This window comes from Bombina bombina, chromosome 12, assembly GCF_027579735.1.
Source record: "Bombina bombina isolate aBomBom1 chromosome 12, aBomBom1.pri, whole genome shotgun sequence".
Taxonomy (NCBI): Eukaryota; Metazoa; Chordata; class Amphibia; order Anura; family Bombinatoridae; genus Bombina; species Bombina bombina.
The window spans coordinates 140,643,303-140,661,858 of record NC_069510.1 but is presented as its reverse complement, the minus strand read 5'-3'; the positions used below and the strand labels follow the sequence as shown (position 1 = coordinate 140,661,858).

The 18,556-nt window shown below is 39.9% G+C and overlaps 1 protein-coding gene across 1 annotated transcript in view; it reads right to left on the bottom strand.

The window, feature by feature from the left end:
• ASTN2 (astrotactin 2) overlaps positions 1-18,556 on the bottom strand; it is a 1,265,353-nt gene that overhangs the window by 512,583 nt on the left and 734,214 nt on the right. Inside the window, exon 14 of the mRNA XM_053695400.1 lies at positions 8,327-8,592. Within this exon, the coding sequence (XP_053551375.1) occupies positions 8,327-8,592 (266 nt within the window). The remainder of the gene's footprint in view (positions 1-8,326; positions 8,593-18,556) is intronic.

Below are 18,556 nucleotides of genomic sequence, written 5' to 3'. Positions count from 1 at the left end.
TGGGTTAGAGCCCGCTATACCCCTAAGAATTAACTCCTGTACAGCAAAAGAGATGAGTCAAAAGACAATAATCATACAAGATTAATTAGAAGGTATAACTTGCATTGGAATAAATTGTGAGGGATTCTTAATACCCATTGGCATATCTTGTCTAATGATTTGTCTCTAACAGGGTGTATATCAGAATATCCATTATTCACTGATAAAAACGTTCCTAGCATTAAAGATAAACTGGTGCATAGTGAGTTTAAAAGACAGCAAGGAACTGCGTGTACTGCACTTATGTCAAAAGATCAACTACATTTTTCACACCAACTAGAAGTAGGCCACATTATGTCAAAGACAGGATATCATGTACCTCAAAAAATGTAATCTATTTGTAAAATTGCCCGTGTCCCAAATTTTGTCGGTAAAACGACAAGAGAACTAAAAAACTAAATACGAGAACACAGAGATTACATAAAAAATGAGGACAAAGATAGCCTAGTAGCAAGGCATTTTAAATCCCGCCATAACTGATTCTAGCAAGTTACGAATCATGGGTATAGAACAGTTGAGACCTAGCAGAAGAGGTGGCAACCTAGAAAGAGTAATTTTGCAACATGAATCGAGGTGGATTTATAGACTAAACATTTTAAGTCCGGTTGGTCTGAATGAGAAAATTGAGAATGCCTGCTTTCTTTCATTAAATGTATTTCCCAGTGTAATCTGAACGATGGATTTAATTGCCACAATAGTACAGTGGGAAATACTCACATCTTATCTGTACCGTTTAGCACAAACTAGGAAGAGAGTGGTGTGTGTATATAAGATTACTATGAATATACTCTGTGAACAAACATTATTACTGTTAGTTTTAATGTTATGACTCTATAATTGTTCAACTGTTTGTTGCCAATGGTTAGAATAAATGTATCACTGTTTCCCTCAGCTAGCTCAACAAACGGTCCTCTGCAATGTGATTGAATATAAGCACAATTAGCAGCTATATAAGCTCTGACATAGCAGAAGAGGGCAGAGAAATCAGTTGAATTAAAACTACAAATAGTGACAACACCCATGAATCTTACATCTGATGAGGCCCCTGTTCCAGCCCTATGTGGGAGGGGTGAAACGTGTCATGCTCTGGAAATCGATGACGACGTAGTCACTACGTCCGACACAAGCTGTGTGTGATTCTACGCTGCAGCCGTGAAGCGGGGTTTCAGTTTCGCAAGTGAAGACGCCGACCTACCTACGCAAAGTGACCGCACAAACAAAAAGGTACTGAGAGTCCTATTCTAGTTTGCGGATTAAGCGTTTTAAAGTCAGGTACGGCTAGTTTAAAGGGCCACTGTAAGTAAATATTTTCTATGCCTGATACTAACTAACTACCCCAAATACGCTTTTTATCAATAGCATTTCATTAACATATCTCTACCGTATATCAGAAATCTTGTCTGCAAATTTAATTGTTTTCCAAACCCACTCCGTGGGTATCCTTTGCTCTGTACCAATCTGTTTACAATACCTAGGTTTCAAAATGGCGCTTTAAACACAAAGTTATTGGTTTAAGTATTTTGAACATGCAGTGCTGAAAATAGTGGGCAGGATAATGTGACATCATCGGCGAATAAAAGATATAACTTTTAGAACGTTATGAAACTTAAATTTGGAGAAAATATAGATCAGTAGGTTTTAATTAATGTTTATTAACTTTAATATGTTAATTGTTTAGCTTAAAAATTATAACAGAAAGTAATCCTTTAAGTCTTGCACTCCATCATGCTTTCTATGTTGGATGTATAACGGAACTGTTGACTGTCTCAACTAACCATCAGATGTTATAGGAGTACTGGTGGAACCTCAAGAAGTTTGTAAGTGATTCTGACTATCACGTATACATCATACTTTGATTGTTATTTATGGGAGAGCAGTAATTGTATACCAGTGCATGTTGTTGATGAATACAGACTCTCTACTATTATTAATATTTTGGGGCCCCTCCTTTACCTATACATTCTCTTTGGACTACAATATGATAGCTATAATTACTAGCCGGCCCACTGTATTACTCTGCATTGAGCTCATATATTACATGTCTTTTGTACTGGTTTTCTGTACTTTGAGACCCTAGCGCATCCACACAGTCTTCTGTTGGTCTTTTATATGTGTTATTCTTGTATGTATGCTTGTTTTGTAGGTGGAGGTTTGATCTCCCACTTGCTTCCAATCAACTCGATCTGTTTTGTAATAAAGTGCAGTTTTTATATAGAGTGCAGTCTCTGTCCTTCTTTGAAAAGTTCTTCTCATGGCACTTGTTCTTTCTATTTGACTTTGATGAATAGATATTAAATATTGCCAACCTACATATTGTTGGACATTCTGACTGCCCAGGAGGAAACCCATCATAACAAAGGACACGGTTTGAACAGACTCAACAATGGTAAACCACAGAAAGATATGTGTAAAGTAACCTACATGACATAATGTCAAAAGATCAACAAATCACCAATTATTATATTGTTGGTTGCTAACGGTTACTGATGCTATTAGTAGAGAAACCTCCTAGTGTGCATGCGTGTTCCATAACCAAAAATCTTAATTGGATATACAGGTGAAACTCGAAAAATTAGAATATCGTGCAAAAGTTCATTTATTTCACTAATGCAACTTAAAAGGTGAAACTAATATATGAGATAGACTCATTACATGCAAAGCAAGATAGTTCAAGCCGTGATTTGTCATAATTGTGATGATTATGGCTTACAGCTCATGAAAACCTCAAATCCACAATCTCAGAAAATTAGAATATTACATGCAATGAATAAAACAAGGATTGTACATAGAACAATATCGGACCTCTGAAAAGTATAAGCATGCATACTGTATGTACTCAAAACTTGGTTTGGGTCCCTTTTACAGCAATTACTGCCTCAATGCGGCGTGACATGGAAGCTATCAGCCTATGGCACTGCTGAGATGTTAAGGAAGACCAGGATGCTTCAATAGCGGCCTTCAGCTCTTCTGCATTGTTCGGTCTCATGTCTCTCATCTTTCTCTTGGAAATGCCCCATAGATTCTCTATGGGGTTCAGGTCAGGCAAGTTTGCTGGCCAATCAAGCACAGTAATCCCACGGTCATTGAACCAGGTTTTGGTGCTTTTGTCAGTGTGGGCAGGTGCTAAGTACTGCTGGAAAATGAAGTCAGCATCCCCATAGAGCTCGTCTGCGGAAGGAAGCATGAAGTGCTCCAAAATCTCCTGGTAGACGGCTGCGTTGACCCTGGACTTAATGAAGCACAGTGGACCAACACCAGCAGATGACATGGCTCCTCAAATCAACACAGACTGTGGAAACCTCACACTGGACTTCAAGCATCTTGCAGTGTGTGACTCTCCATTCTTCCTCCATACTCTTGGTCCTTGGTTTCCAAATGAGATGCAAAATTTGCTCTCATCAGAAAAGAGGACTTTGGACCACTGAGCAACAGACCAGGTCTGTTTTTCTTTAGCCCAGGTAAGACGCTTCTGACATTATTTGTTGTTCAGGAGTGGCTTGACAAGAGGAATACGACATTTGAAGCCCATGTCCAGGATCCATCTGTGTGTGGTGGCTCTTGATGCACTGACCTCAGTCTCAATCCACTCCTTGTGAAAGTCCCCAACACTTTTGAATGGCCTTTTCCTGACAATCCTCTCAAGGCTGCAGTCATCCCTGCTGCTTGTGCACCTTTTTCTTCCACACTTTTGTGCTTTTAATGTGCTTTGATACAGCACTTTGGAAACATCCAACTTCTTTTGCAATTACCTTTTTAGGCTTTCCCTCCTTATGGAGGGTATCAATGATGGTTTTCTGCACAGCTGTCAGGTCAGCAGTCTTTCCCATGATTGTGATTCCTACTGAAACAGACTGAGAGACTATTTAAAGGCTCAGGAACCCTTTGCAGGTGTTATGGCTTAATTAGCTGATTAGAGTGGGACACTTTAAGCCTAGAATATTGCACCTTTTCACAATATTCTAATTTTCTGAGATTGTGGATTTGGGGTTTTCATGAGCTGTAAGCCATAATCATCACAATTATGACAAATCACGACTTGAACTATCTTGCTTTGCATGTAATGAGTCTATCTCATATATTAGTTTCACCTTTTAAGTTGCATTAGTGAAATAAATTAACTTTTGCACAATATTCTAATTTTTCGAGTTTCACCTGTATGTTTGTGACACAATATGACCCTTATACACATGCACAGAAAATATCCTCAGATAATAAATTTCTGCCCATGTGTTCTACAATGAAAGACACCAAGTACCGTATGTAGTGTGACAATGACTTTTAATTTTAAAGTTTTATGTATTTGCACCTGAATGACATGGGTGCAGGTGTGTTGGGGGAAAGGATGGTAGCACGTTTAGAGAACCTTTTAAACTAGGCAAAGGGGGGGAGGGTCAGTTAGAACAAAATAGAACAGAGAGATCAGTCTGTGAATATGACAACCCCTTAATATCTCAAGGAAGGGATGACTTAAGAAATGTCACATTAGAAAATATAGAGGAAAGCACACCAAGTAGCAGCAGAAAGCACATGAAAATTAAATGTATGACAACAAATGCAAGAAGCATGACAGGTAAAATGGGGGAGCTGACGCTCTTAGTTTCAGAAGAGGACTATGATGTTATCAGTATAACTGAAACTTGGTGGGATGATTCACATGACTGGGCAGTTAACTTAGAGGGGTATACATTATTTAGGAGGGACAGGAATAATAAAAGGGGTGGAGGAATCTGCATGTATATTAAAACTAACCTTAACCCTACAATAAGGGAAGATATTTATGATACAAGTGACAATGTAGAGACCCTGTGGGTTGAAATAAAGAGTGGGGGGAAAAATCCTAAAAAAATATTACTAGGAACATGCTACAAGCCTCCCAACATTAGTGACCAGGAGGAAACTCAACTACTTATCCAAATAGGTAAGGCTGCTAATAACAGTGCTGTAATTATGGGAGATTTTAACTACCCTGATATAAACTGGGCCAATGAAACTAGTAATTCAGCTAAGGGGGATAGATTTTTAAATGTTCTCAGGGATAACTTCTTGTCACAATTAATAGAGGAGCCAACTAGGAGTAAAGCTATATTGGATTTAGTGCTATCAAACAATACCGATATAATATCAAACATAGAAGTTAAAGAACATTTGGGTAACAGTGATCATAACATGGTCACATTTGAAATCTATTTTCAAATGCAGTGTTTTAAAGGCTTAACTAAGACTTTTAATTTCAAGAAAGCAAAATTCAACGATTTAAGGAAATCATTAAATAATATAAATTGGGACAATGTATTTTCTAATAAAAATACAGAGAATAAATGGATAATATTTAAAAATGTGTTAAATAAATATACATATCAACACATACCATATGGTTATAAAAAAAAAAAAAAAAAGCCGTTATGGCTAAATAAAAATGTGTTAAGAGAAATTAGGAAAAAACGTAGGGCATTTAATTTATTAAAAGAAAATAGTACAGACTCAGCATACAATATTTATAAGGAATGTAACAAAGCATGCAAAAAAGCAATCAAATTAGCCAAAATTGAAAATGAAAAATTAATTGCCAAGGATTCTAAGTCTAACCCTAAAAGGTTCTTTAAGTACATAAATAGCAAATAATCTAAGAAGGATAATATAGGTACATTAAAATGCGTGGAGGGTAGCATGATAAATAATGACAGGAAGAAGGCTGAGGTACTAAACCAGTTTTTTTCTTCAGTATACACAAGAGAGGAACCATTGAATCATACTTTGGAACAGAATAGAACATGCCAGTCCATACCACTAACTGGGTTTTGTTTAGGGGATATCAGGAAAAAACTGGAAAATATTAAGGTAAATAAAACTCCAGGCCCAGATGGAATACACCCAAGGGTGTTAAGGGAACTTAGCACTGTTATAGACAAACCTTTACTCTTAATTTTTCAAGACTCATTATCCTCAGGCATGGTACCCCAGGATTGGCGTAAAGCTGATGTGGTGCCACTCTTCAAAAAGGGAAGCAGGGATGATCCAGGAAGCTATAGACCAGTTAGTCTGACATCAATAGTGGGGAAGATATTTGAAGGGATTATAAAGGATTATATTGATGAGCATATTCTTGTAAACAAGATTATGAGTTCTAATCAGCATGGCTTTAGGAGAAATAGATCATGTCAAACTAATCTAATTAGATTCTACGAGGAAGTAAGTAAAAATATAGATAAAGGGGAATCAGTTGATGTGATATACTTAGATTTTGCAAAGGCATTTGATACAGTGCCACATGAGAGATTAATGCACAAAATTAAGGGACTGGGAATAGCTGAAAATGTTAGCTCATGGATTAATAACTGGATAAAAGATAGGGAGCAACGAGTAGTAGTAAATGGATCATACTCAGATTGGACAAAGGTAATCAGTGGCGTCCCCCAGGGATCAGTACTGGGCCCTGTTCTTTTTAATATTTTTATAAATGACTTGGAGCAAGGATTAAATAGCGACATCTCTATTTTTGCAGATGATACTAAGTTAAGTAAGGTCATAAGGTCAGAGCAGGACGAACTCTTTTTACAAAGGGATTTGCTAAAATTAGAACTATGGGCAAGTGAATGGAAAATGAGATTTAATACGGAAAAATGCAAGGTTCTACATTTTGGAAGTAAAAATAAGCAGGCTACGTATTTTTTAAATGGGACAAGACTTAGCCAAACACAGGAGGAAATGGATTTGGGTGTAGTAATAGATAACAAGCTAAAGATGGGTGCACAATGCAGGGCAGCGGCTTCAAAGGCTAATAAGATACTAGCATGTATTAAAATAGGCATTGATTCAAGGGAGGAAAGCATAATTCTGTCATTATATAAAGCCCTGGTAAGACCTCACCTTGAGTTTGGAGTGCAGTTCTGGGGACCAATGGCTAAAAAAGATATTGCAGAACTAGAAAAAGTTCAGAGAAGGGCCACAAAGCTAATAAGGGGATTGGAGAAATTAACCTATGAGGAGAGGCTAGCCAAACTGGGTCTGTTTTCTTTAGAAAAAAGGCGCTTGAGAGGTGACATGATTACTTTATATAAATATATTCAAGGCCCATATACAGAGATGGCAGAAGCTCTGTTTATTCCAAGAAAATTGTTTCTGACAAGAGGTCATAATTTAAGGTTGGAGGAAAGGAGATTTAATCTTCTGCAACGGAAACGTTTTTTCACTGTAAGAGCAATAAAATTGTGGAACTCATTACCAAAGGAGGTAGTGAATGCCAATACCATAGATACATTTAAAAATAGTCTGGATAAATTTCTGTATATAAACAAAATTCATGGATATGATTGCTAGTATTAAATGGGTCACATTTTAATGGGGTTATTTAAGCTTAACTGGAGCTTTTTGTAAGTATTTTAGATTTGTATAGGTTGAACTCGATGGACTTCAGTCTTTTTTCAACCTTATCTACTATGTTACTATGTTACTATGTATTTAAGGGATACTTTGATATAACATGGGTTTGCAACATTGTAGAAAGTGTATATGTATATTTGTTATACTATGTTATTTTATGTACAAGCTCTTTAGACTATAGGATGGCTTAAACAAACAGAGGGGTGTATCAATTTTACCCCAGCCAATAAAGCAGAGTCTGCATGATTTTTAAAAGGTGAGTCAGACAGGATATTCCCCCAGATTATTCCTTTTGACAAAGTCCGCGCAATCAGCGGATTAAATGTGTAGAGGTATTGAGACCCCTACAGGCCACTGTACCATCCATAGAAAGCACACAGGTTACCCTGTGTTCTATAGAATGATATAAAGTTGATGATACAGGGCTATCCAAGACACAGATGAGCAGGAACTATAGATTGTACTGCAGCTTATCTGGAGAACAAGTGAAAGAACTGTACGGGGACGTTTTTTACTGAGATATGCTATTAACTATCTTTATCCAGTAAGTGCAGTGTGTATAGCGCTTTTGTTTTGTTTTTTTTATTAATAAAACACACAGAGTTTGTGCTCAATTCTTTTTTTCAGAATACCTTTCCACCTTAGTCCATTGGGTTTGAGGACAACTTTGATGAACAAGGAGCTACAACTAACTGACTGGGATTTTTATAACTGTTTTTTACTCATCCAGAACACATACAATTATACATTTTAGTGGCTATATGAGATTTTTCATATATGTACCTGTGGTTCCTATGTTTATAACCTATTGGGACAATAAGTATCCTTTGATTATTTAGCATTAGTTAAATAGTGCTGATTATAATTTTCTAGGTTTTACAAGTGTACATAATAATAACAACTTTACCTCTCTTGTAGAGTTATCTTGCATGAGGCTGTAAAGAGGGGTGACCCTGTTAATCTCAAGGAGCACAGGTGTGGGGCTGACTTGCTCCTTTCCAGCCCGTCGGCACAAATGACAGCTTGATGGGCAGCGTCCCTTCTCTTCGCAGTGAATTTCCACTCCCAGAATAAGTTGGTCATCCGAGAGCATCTGAGCAGTCAACAGACCCGACAGGTAGGTAATAAATGGCATGGATTTTAGCTCCTTTTTGCTTCCCAGTTCAGTAGTTTCTACCAGAAAGAACAATATCATGATTGACAAATACATTGTTAAATGATTAAAATAACTATACATTAATAATAAGAAATAAATAATTGTACTTATGTGTGTGTGCACTTTTATTTAACAAAACTACCTTAAGCTTTAGAGCTAGGGGATTAGCTAATTAAACCACAAAAAATGTAATAGCTAATAAAATCAACTTCAAAACCACAAGATACAATGTGATCAATGGCTCTTGATCCATTCCTTTCTATAATATTTGCGAGAATATTGTGAATTATTATGGCAATGCATATATTTGTATACAAATGGATAACAGACTAGTTTGTTGAAAAACAACATTTATGCTTACCTAATAAATGTATTTCTTTCATGACACGGTGAGTCCACGGATCATCATCAATTACTGTTGAGAATATCACTCCTGTCCAGCAGGAGGAGGCAAAGAGCACCACAGCAAAGCTGTTAAGTATCACTCCCCTTCCCACAACCCCCATTCATTTATAATGAATAACACAAGGTGCAGAGGTGCCTGAGGTTTACAAAACAAAAAGACTGTCTGAACAAACAGGGTGGGCTGCGAACTCACCGTGTCAAGAAATACATAAATTTATCAGGTAAGTATAAATTTTGGTTTCTTTCTAATGACACGGTGAGTCCACGGATCATCAGTAATTACAATTGGGAATCAATACCCAAGCTAGAGGACACAGATGATAAGGGAGGGACAAGACAGGGAACCTAAAGGGAAGGCACCACTGCTTGAAGAACCTTTCTCCCAAAAGAAGCCTCAGCCGAGGCAAAAGTATCACATTTATAAAATTTCGAAAAAGTGTGCAGAGAGGACCAAGTTACAGCCTTGCAAATCTGTATTACAGAAGCTTCATTTTTGAAGGCCCAGGAAGAAGAAACAGCCCTTGTGGAATGAGCCGTGATTCTCTCAGGAGGCTGCTGTCCAGCAGTTTCATAGGTCGAATGAATTATACTCCTCAGCCACAGAGAAAGAGACGTAGCCGTAGCTTTCTGACCCTTGCGTTTCCCAGAGACGACAAACAAAGCAGAGGACTGGCGAAAATCCTTAGTCGCCTGCAAATAGTATTTCAACGCAAGTACCACATCTAGGTTGTGTAACAAACGCTCTTTATGAGAAGATGGGTTAGGACACAAAGAAGGAACAACAATTTATCGGTTAATATTCCTATCCGAAACCACTTTAGGAAGGACACCTAACTCAGTATGCAGAACCACCTTATCGGAATGAAATATATAAGGTAAGGGGGTTCACACTGCAATGCCAAGAGTTCAGAAACTCTTTGAGCAGAATAAATTGCAACCAAAAACAAAACTTTGCAAAATAACATCTTAATATCTAAGGAATGCATAGGCTCAAACAGAGCCTGCTGAAGAACTCTAAGAACAAGGTTAAGACTCCAGGGAGGAGTAACATGCTTGAACACAGGCCGGATTCTAACCAAGGCCTGACAGAAGGATTGAACATCTGCACATCTGCCAGACGTTTGTGCAACAATATACATAAGGCAGAAATTTGACCCTTGAAGGTACTTGCAGATAACCCCTTCTCCAGACCCTCCTGGAGAAAAAAAAAATCCTAGGAATCCTAACTCTACTCCAAGAGTAGCCTCTGGATTCACACCAATACAGATATTTATGTCATATCTTATAGTAAATCTTTCTTGTCACAGGCTTACAAGCCTGAATCATGGTCTCAATGACCGACTCAGAAAACCCACGCTTAGATAAAATTAAGTGTTCAATCTCCAAGCAGTCAGCTTTAGAGAAACAAGATTTGGATGAAGGAAGGGCCCTTGAAGTAGAAGGTCCTTCATCAGTGGAAGGCTCCAAGGTGGAAGAGATGACATCTCCCCTAGGTCTGCATACCAGATCCTACGAGGCCACGCCGGTGCAATGAGGATCACTGATGCCCTCTCCTGTTTGATTCGAGCAATGACCCGTGGAAGTAGAGCGAACGGAGGAAATAGGTATGCTAGACTGAAATTCCAAGGGACCGCCAGAGCATCTATCAGTACAGCCTGAGGATCCCTTAACCTCGACCTGTAACTTGGGAGCTTGGCATTCTGTCGAGATGCCATGAGATGGCTGTCCCTAATTGAGGATCAAGCTGGAAAATACCTTCGGATGAAGTTCCCACTCCCCCGGGTGAAAGGTCTGTCTGCTCAGAAAATCCGCTTCCCTATTGTCCACTCCTGGAATGTGGATCGCAGATACACAGCAGTTGTGGGTCTCCACACACTGAATAATTTTGGCTACCTCTGTCATGGACAAGGAACTCATGAGTTCCTCCCTCATGGTTGATGTAAGCCACTGACGTTATGTTGTCCGACTGAAACCTGATAAACCGGGCTGAAGCTAACTGAGGCCAGGCCAGAAGAGCATTGAAGATTGCCCGGCCTCAACTCTAGGATGTTTATAGGGAGAACTGACTCCTCCCGAGTCCATTGACCCTGAGCCTTTAACGAGCCCCAGACTGCTCCCCATCCCAGCAGGCTGGCATCCATGGTCACGATCACCCAGGTAGGTCTGTGGTAGCAGGTTCCCTGGGAGAAATGTTCCTGAGACAACCACCATGGAAGAGAATCTCTTGTCGCCTGATCCAGTTCTTTTTTTTTTTTTTACAACCTTTATTAATATCCAAAAAGAAAGAAACAAATACACCAACAAAAAAAACAAAAACAATAATCAACATATAAAACAAATTTCCCCAAAATAGCAACAATTCTAGATCAAACAGATAACAAATTTCAGAATTAATAATTTTTCCTTTCCCTGTCCCCCTATCCTGCCCTATCTACTTTCACAAATACTAACTATCCATGTGGTTCCAAAAAAAAACAAAAAAAAAAACACTCCACTCCCCTCTCCCCGCCTGATCCAGTTCTAATCGCGGAGACAGCTCTGTATAATCCCCGTTACATTGACTGAGCATGCATAACTGCAGAGGTCTCAGATGGAACCGAGCAAAGGAATGATGTCCATGGCAGCCACCATCAGACCAATTACCTCCATACATTGGGCCACTGACGGCTGAAGAGAGGATTGAAGGGCAAGACAAGAGTCAAAGATCTTTGTTTTTCTGACTTCTGTCCGAAAAATTTTCATTGATAGAGAATCTATTAAGGTTCCCAAGAACACTATGCTTGTAGCTGGGTTCAAGGAACTCTTTCCCAAATTCACCTTCCATCTGTGAGAGCGCAGAAAAGATAACAAGATCTCAGTGTGGGAGTTTTTTTGTTGAAAAGTTGGCACCTGAACGAGAATGTCGTCCAGATAAGGCGCCACTGCAATGCCCTGCAACAGGAGCACTGCCAACAGTGATCCCAGGACCTTTGAGAAAATTCTGGGAGCTGTGGCAAGGCCGAATGGAAGGGCAACAAACTGAAAGTGTTATTCTAGAAATGCGAACCTCAGAAACTTGTGATGATTCCTGTGGATGGTGGATGGGAATATGCAGGTACGCATCCTTTAAATCTACTGTTGTCATGAATTGTGACCCTCTTGAACTAAGGGAAGAATGGAACGAATAGTTTCCATCTTGAAGGACGGTACTCTGAGGAGCTTGTTTAGACTCTCTAGGTCTAAAATTGGTTTGAAAGTTCCCTCTTTTTTATGAACCACGAACAGATTGGAGTAGAATCCCAGATGCTGTTCCTGCATTGGAACAGTAACCTAACACTCCCAGGTCGGAAAGAGGAAAGTTCTTGAACTCTAGTTTGTATCCCTGGGACACAATGTCCACCGCCCAGGGATCTGGAACATCCCGAACCCAGGCTTGAGCGAAGAGAGAAAGTCTGCCCAAAAAAAGATCCTTTCCCGGATCGGGGTTAGACCCTTCATGCTGACTTTGAGTCATTAACGGGCTTCTTAGATTGCTTCCCCTTGTTCCAAGACTGATTGGACTTCCAGGAAGACTTGGACTGTTCCTGCTTGTAAGAGGGGGGGAATGCTTACCTTTAAAGTTTTGAAAGGAACGAAAATTACTCTGACGTCCTTTCTGTTTATTCCTCTTATCTTGAGGGAGGAAATATCCCTTTCCTCCCGTAATATCTGCAATAATTTCGGCCAAGCCCAGCCAAAACAAGGTCTTACCCTTTTAGGGAATCACCAAAAGCTTAAACTTAGATGACACATCTGCAGACCAGGACTTCAACCATAATGCTCTGCGGCCAGTACAGTGAAGCCAGAAATCTTTGCTCCCAACTTAATGACTTGTAGGGAGGCATCCGTAATAAAGGAATTGGCCAACTTAAGAGCCTTGATCCTATCCTGGATCTCTTCAAGGGGAGTATCTGTCTGAATAGAATCAGACAATGCATCAAACCAGTATGTTGTCGCGCTGGTGACAATAGCAATACACACCACAGGTTGCCATTGTAAACCCTGGTGAACATACATCTTTTTAAATAATGCCTCCAACTTATCATCCATAGGATCCTTAAAGGAACAGCTAATCTCTATGGGAATAGTGGTTCTCTTAGCCAAAGTGGAAATTGCCCCCTCCACCTTGGGGACCGTTTGCCAAGACTCCTTGATAGAGTCAGCTATTGGAAACATCTTCTTAGAAATTGGGGATGGAGAAAAAGGAATACCAGGTCTCTCCCATTTCCGTGCAATAATCTCTGTCACCCGGTCTGGTGCAGGAAAAACCTCCACTGAGGAAGGTACATCAAAGTACTTGTTCAGCTTATTAGACTTCTTAGGATTGACTACGACAGTCGTGTCGGAGTCGTCCAAGGTAGCCAAAACCTCTTTAAGTAACAAACGGAGGTGTTCTAGCTTAAACCTGAAGGATACGACTTCAGCATCAGAAGAAGGAATTACACTGTCTGAGCCTGAGATTTCACCCTCAGATGCTACTGGGAGGAAGCACTCGGAATAGCCATGACTGTGTCAGAAACTTTACTCACTGATTCTTTACATTTCCTCGTGCGCTTTCCCTGCAGCATGGGAAAAGCAGACAGCGCATCAGTTACCACCGAGGATATTTGGGTAGCAATGTCTTGCAAGGTAACTCCAACCGGAGTGTGAGAGGAAACACAGGGCACTGCATGTGTAGACAACAAGATTTGGGACGCTTGAGGAGAAAGCTGCGGAATATATTGAACAGGAGACCCCCTGAACAGCATCCACCTTAGCTAATGATGGCTCAGAATCAAAAAGTCTATCCCTGTAATGCAATGTCCTTTCAATACATGAGGAACAAAAAGGGATTGGTGGTTCCACATTGGAATCAAAACACAAGCTACATGTAACATTTTACAGGGCTGCTTGATCCATCTTTACCCAATAACCAAACCAAATAAATAAAACTACTTTTATGTAAAGGGACACTGAACCCAATTTTTTTCTTTTGTGATTCAGATAGAGCATGAAATTTGAAGAAACTTTCTAATTTACTCCTATTATCAATTTGTCTTCGTTCTCTTGCTATCTTTATTTGAAAAAGAAGGCTTTTTAAGCTTTTTTTGTTCAGAACTCTGGACAGCACTTTTTTATTGGTGGATGAATGTATCCACCAATCAGCAAGAACAACCCAGGTTGTTCACCAAAAATGGGCTGGCATCTAAACTTCATTCTTGCATTTCAAATAAATATACCAAGAGAATTAAAAAAAATTGATAATAGGAGTACATTAGAAAGTTGCTTAAAATTTCATGCTCTATCTGAATCACGAAAGAAAAAAATTGGGTTCAGTGTCCCTTTAACTTTGAAAAATTATCAGAAAAAAAAACAAAAACGTTACTGTCGCTTTAAATTTTAAACTAAATCTTTATTTTTCAACCGCAGATCAGCGGCTCATTAGAAAACCTCAGACACCCTCTTCACCTCAGCAATCCTTGCTGAGGTGCCTACCTCTCCTGCTGGTTGCCGGTATCAAGAGTTGACAACGGTCCGAACTTGACCCAGAGCTGCTCAAACAGGCTACCAAGCGGTCGCTTCTCAGACTATACTCAAAAATAGCGGAGCCGCAAACGAAATTACTTCTCCATTCCGGAACTCACAGGAAGTGAATCCGGAAAGGCACGCAAAAAAACTATCTTGCTGTCTCAGAAGAAGCCCGTCTTTTCTCTATGTAGAGCTACCGAGAGAATTACACAATGTAAAAAACACTACTGATTCTATCCACCATGCCTGGAACGAAACCAGAGAACAAAACATGACTGAGCCTCTCAATAAATGTTTCCTCTCGTCCCCAGTGCCTGCATAATCTGCTTACCATTATCCAATTTACCGTTAATAGGATTACTTGTATTTAATGTCCCATACACATTTAACTGTTGAAGTGCCATATTTTCCTGACCCAAGAAAATTAAATTTGGCACTTACCTGAATTTAGATCTGCCCAGCAGCAGGACAGCTCACTTGGTTTGAGAGGGCATCCTCCCTCACATAGACCTGTGGAAAGAAAGACTAAATAATCTTACTCAGGCTTTCAAGATAGGGCAGCAGCAACTGTTTGAGAGGCGCAGTGAGAATTATATCCCACGACTACGGCTAGACCCCAGGAAAGATAAGGGAAAACCTGCTCTGCTTTAAAACAATAAAATCTTGATTGAAGAAATTTCTTTCAGACATCTACATTTTACCACCTCCTTGCAACGCAGGCAAAGAGAATGACTGGGGTTTGAGGGAAGGGAGGTGATACTTAAAGGACCAGTCAACACATTAGATTTGCATAATCAACAAATGCAAGATAACAAGACAATGCAATAGCACTTAGTCTGAACTTCAAATGAGTAGTAGATTTTTTTATAACAAATTTCAAAGTTATGTATATTTCCACTCCCCTTGTACCATGTGATAGCAATCAGCCAATCACAAATGCATATACGTATAGTCTGGGAATTCTTGCACATGCTCAGTAGGATCTGGTGACTCAAAAAGTGTAAATATAAAAGACACTGCACATTTTTTTTAATGGAAGTAAATTGGAAAGTTGTTTAAAATGACATGGTGTATCTGAATCATGAAAATTGTATTTAACCTGAGTGTCCCTTTAACAGCTTTGCTATGGAGCTCTTTGCCTCCTCCTGCTGGCCAGTGATATTCCCAATAGTAATTACTGATGATCCGTGGACTCACCGTGTCATTAGAAAGAAATTTATCAGGTAAGCATACATTTTGTTTTCTTTCTAATGACACAGTGAGTCCACGGATCATGATCAATTAATGTTGGGAATCAATACCCAAGCTAGAGGACACAGATGATAAAGGGAGGGAAAAGACAGGTAACCTAAACAGAACTGCTTGAAGAAGCTTTCTCCCAAAAGAATCCTCAGCCGAGGCAAAAGTATTCAGAAAAAATGTGCAAAACAGAGGAAGTCGCAGCCTTGTAATTCTGGTCCACAGAGGCCTCATTTTTGAAGGCCCAAGAAGAAGAAACAGCCCTAGTGGAATTAACTGTAATTCTCTCAGGAGGCTGCTGTCCAGCAGTCTCATACACCAAACCAATAGTACTTCTCAACCAGAGAGAAAGAGAAGTGGCAGTAGCTTTCTGTCCTTAACTTTTTCAGAAAGGCAAACAAACAATACAGAAGACTGACGAAAATCCTTAGTCGCCTGCAAAATAGAAAGCCTGCACAACATCTAAGTTGTGCAACAAATGAGAAGAAGGATTAGGACAGAGAGAAGGAACAATAATTCCATGATTAATATGTCTGGCCGAAATAACCTTAGGAAGAAAACCAAACTTGGTACAAAGAACTGCCTTATCTGCATGAAATATGAGATAAGGAGAGTCATACTGCAAGCTGAGAGTTCAGAAACCCTCAGAGCAGAGGAAATAGCAGAAAGAAACAACACCTTCCAAGATAAAAACTTAATAACTATGGAATGCATAGGCTCAAAGGTTAAAGACTCCAAGGTGGAGCAACAGATTTAAACACAGGCCTGATTCTGACTAAGGCCTGACAAAAAAATTGCACATCTGGCCCATCTGCCAGACGCTAGTGCAGTAAAATAGAAAGGGAAGAAATCTGACAGACAAACTCTTCTCCAGACCTTCCTGGAGAAAGGATAACATTCTTGAAATCCCAACTCTCCTCCAAGAGTATCCTTTGGATTCACATCAATAAAGAAATTTACGCCATAACTTATGGTAAATCTTTCTAGTAACAGGCTTAAAATTAAGCATTCAATGTCCAAGCAGTCAGCTTCAGAGAAACAAGATTTGGATGAAGAAAAGGACCCTAAAGCAGATAGGTCCCTCCTCAGAGGGAGACTCCACAGTGGAAGAGAAAACATTTCCACTAGGTCTGCATACTAGATCCTGCAAGGCCACGCAGGAGCTATTAGAATCACTGACGCTCTCTCCTGCTTGATCCGAGCATATAACTCGTGGAAGGAAAACAAATCGAGAAAAACAGATATGCCAACCTGCAATTCCAAAAAATGCCAGAGCATCTATCAGAAGAGCTTGAGGATCTCTGGACCTTGAACCGTACTTTGGGAGCTTGGCGTTCTGACAAGACTCCACCAGATCCAATTCCGATAACCCCCATTTGGTTGTTAACTCGGAGAACACATCCGGATGGAGTTGCCACTCTCCGGGATGGAAAGTCTGTCTGCTCAGGAAATCTGCTTCTCAATTGTCTACTCCTGGAATGTGGATGACAGATAGACAGCAATTGTGGGCCTCCGCCCACTGAATAATTTGTGCCACCTCCTTTATGGCTAAGGGACTCCGAGTTCCCCCCCTGGTGGTTGATGTAGACCACTGAGGTTATGTTGTCCGACTGGAATCTGATAAAACGGGCTATGGCTAACTGAGGCCACTCCATCAAGGCATTGAAGAGCTCTCTCAACTCCAAGATGTTAAAGAGGTTAGAGCAAACACTTCTGCGTCCGTAATCTCTATGCCTTAAACAAAACCCAGACTGCTTCCCCAGCAGGTTGGCTTCCATAATCACATCACCCAGGTAGAAATCAGACCAATCCCTTCCATACATTGAATCACTGAAAAGTGAAGAAAATTAACTGCAGCTAGGTGCAGAATCCCAACTCTTTGGTTGCAAGAAGACTACACTATCTACCGGACCACCAGAGCTTGCTGGTGGTCAGACAATAGATTGCAGGAATAGGAAAGGAACAAGTCCTAAATTTTCTGACCTCTGTTAGAAATCTTCTCCTAGATAGAGAATCTATTAAGGTCCAGATTAATTTCCTCCATGAGAAAAAAGATTGGACAAGATCTCTTGAAAGAGAGTGACACCTGAACCTATATATTGTCCAGGAAGGAACCCTCGCAGCATCCCAAGACATAAAGTCTCATTAGGAGAAAAACCCAAAACATAGGAACAATAAATCCTTCAAATCTATGTTCGTCATGAACAGACCCCTTGAACTAAAGTAGAATGGATACTACTGAGAAGATCAGAACCTGAGAAACTCGAGGTAAATACTTAGATCCCGTTCTGGGACTGAAAACATCACTCCCAGAGAGGAAGGCCCTGAACCCAGTTCAAGGAATACCTCTCATACCTGGATTGCAGATACTCTTAGAAGAAAAAATCTGCCAGAGGTAAGGAAATCTTAGATTCATCTAAGTTTGGTTGGATACCAACCAACAAGACTGACCCTGCAGAAAGAGAAAAAGGAGAACATTCCTTTAATATTACTCTCTTGACGAGTGGAAGAAAAAAAAAACTATTTTACCCATAAAGTCAGAGGATAATTCTTCCAGACTGAGTCCAAACAAGGTCTCATCCTAGAAAGGAAACGCTGAAAGCGTGGATCTGGAGGCAACATAAAATATTGAATCTGCAACTGCAGAACTATAAAGCCTAGGCTGTACCAACCCAGGTAGGCTTCTCAGCTGCCCAAGATTCCCCACAATGCCCGGCGGCCTAGCCCAGCAAGTCTAATAAGACAGGGCATTGCTCAAAATGAACAACTTACCTCTTTAAATGGACATCCAGCGCTAGCAGCTGGATTCAA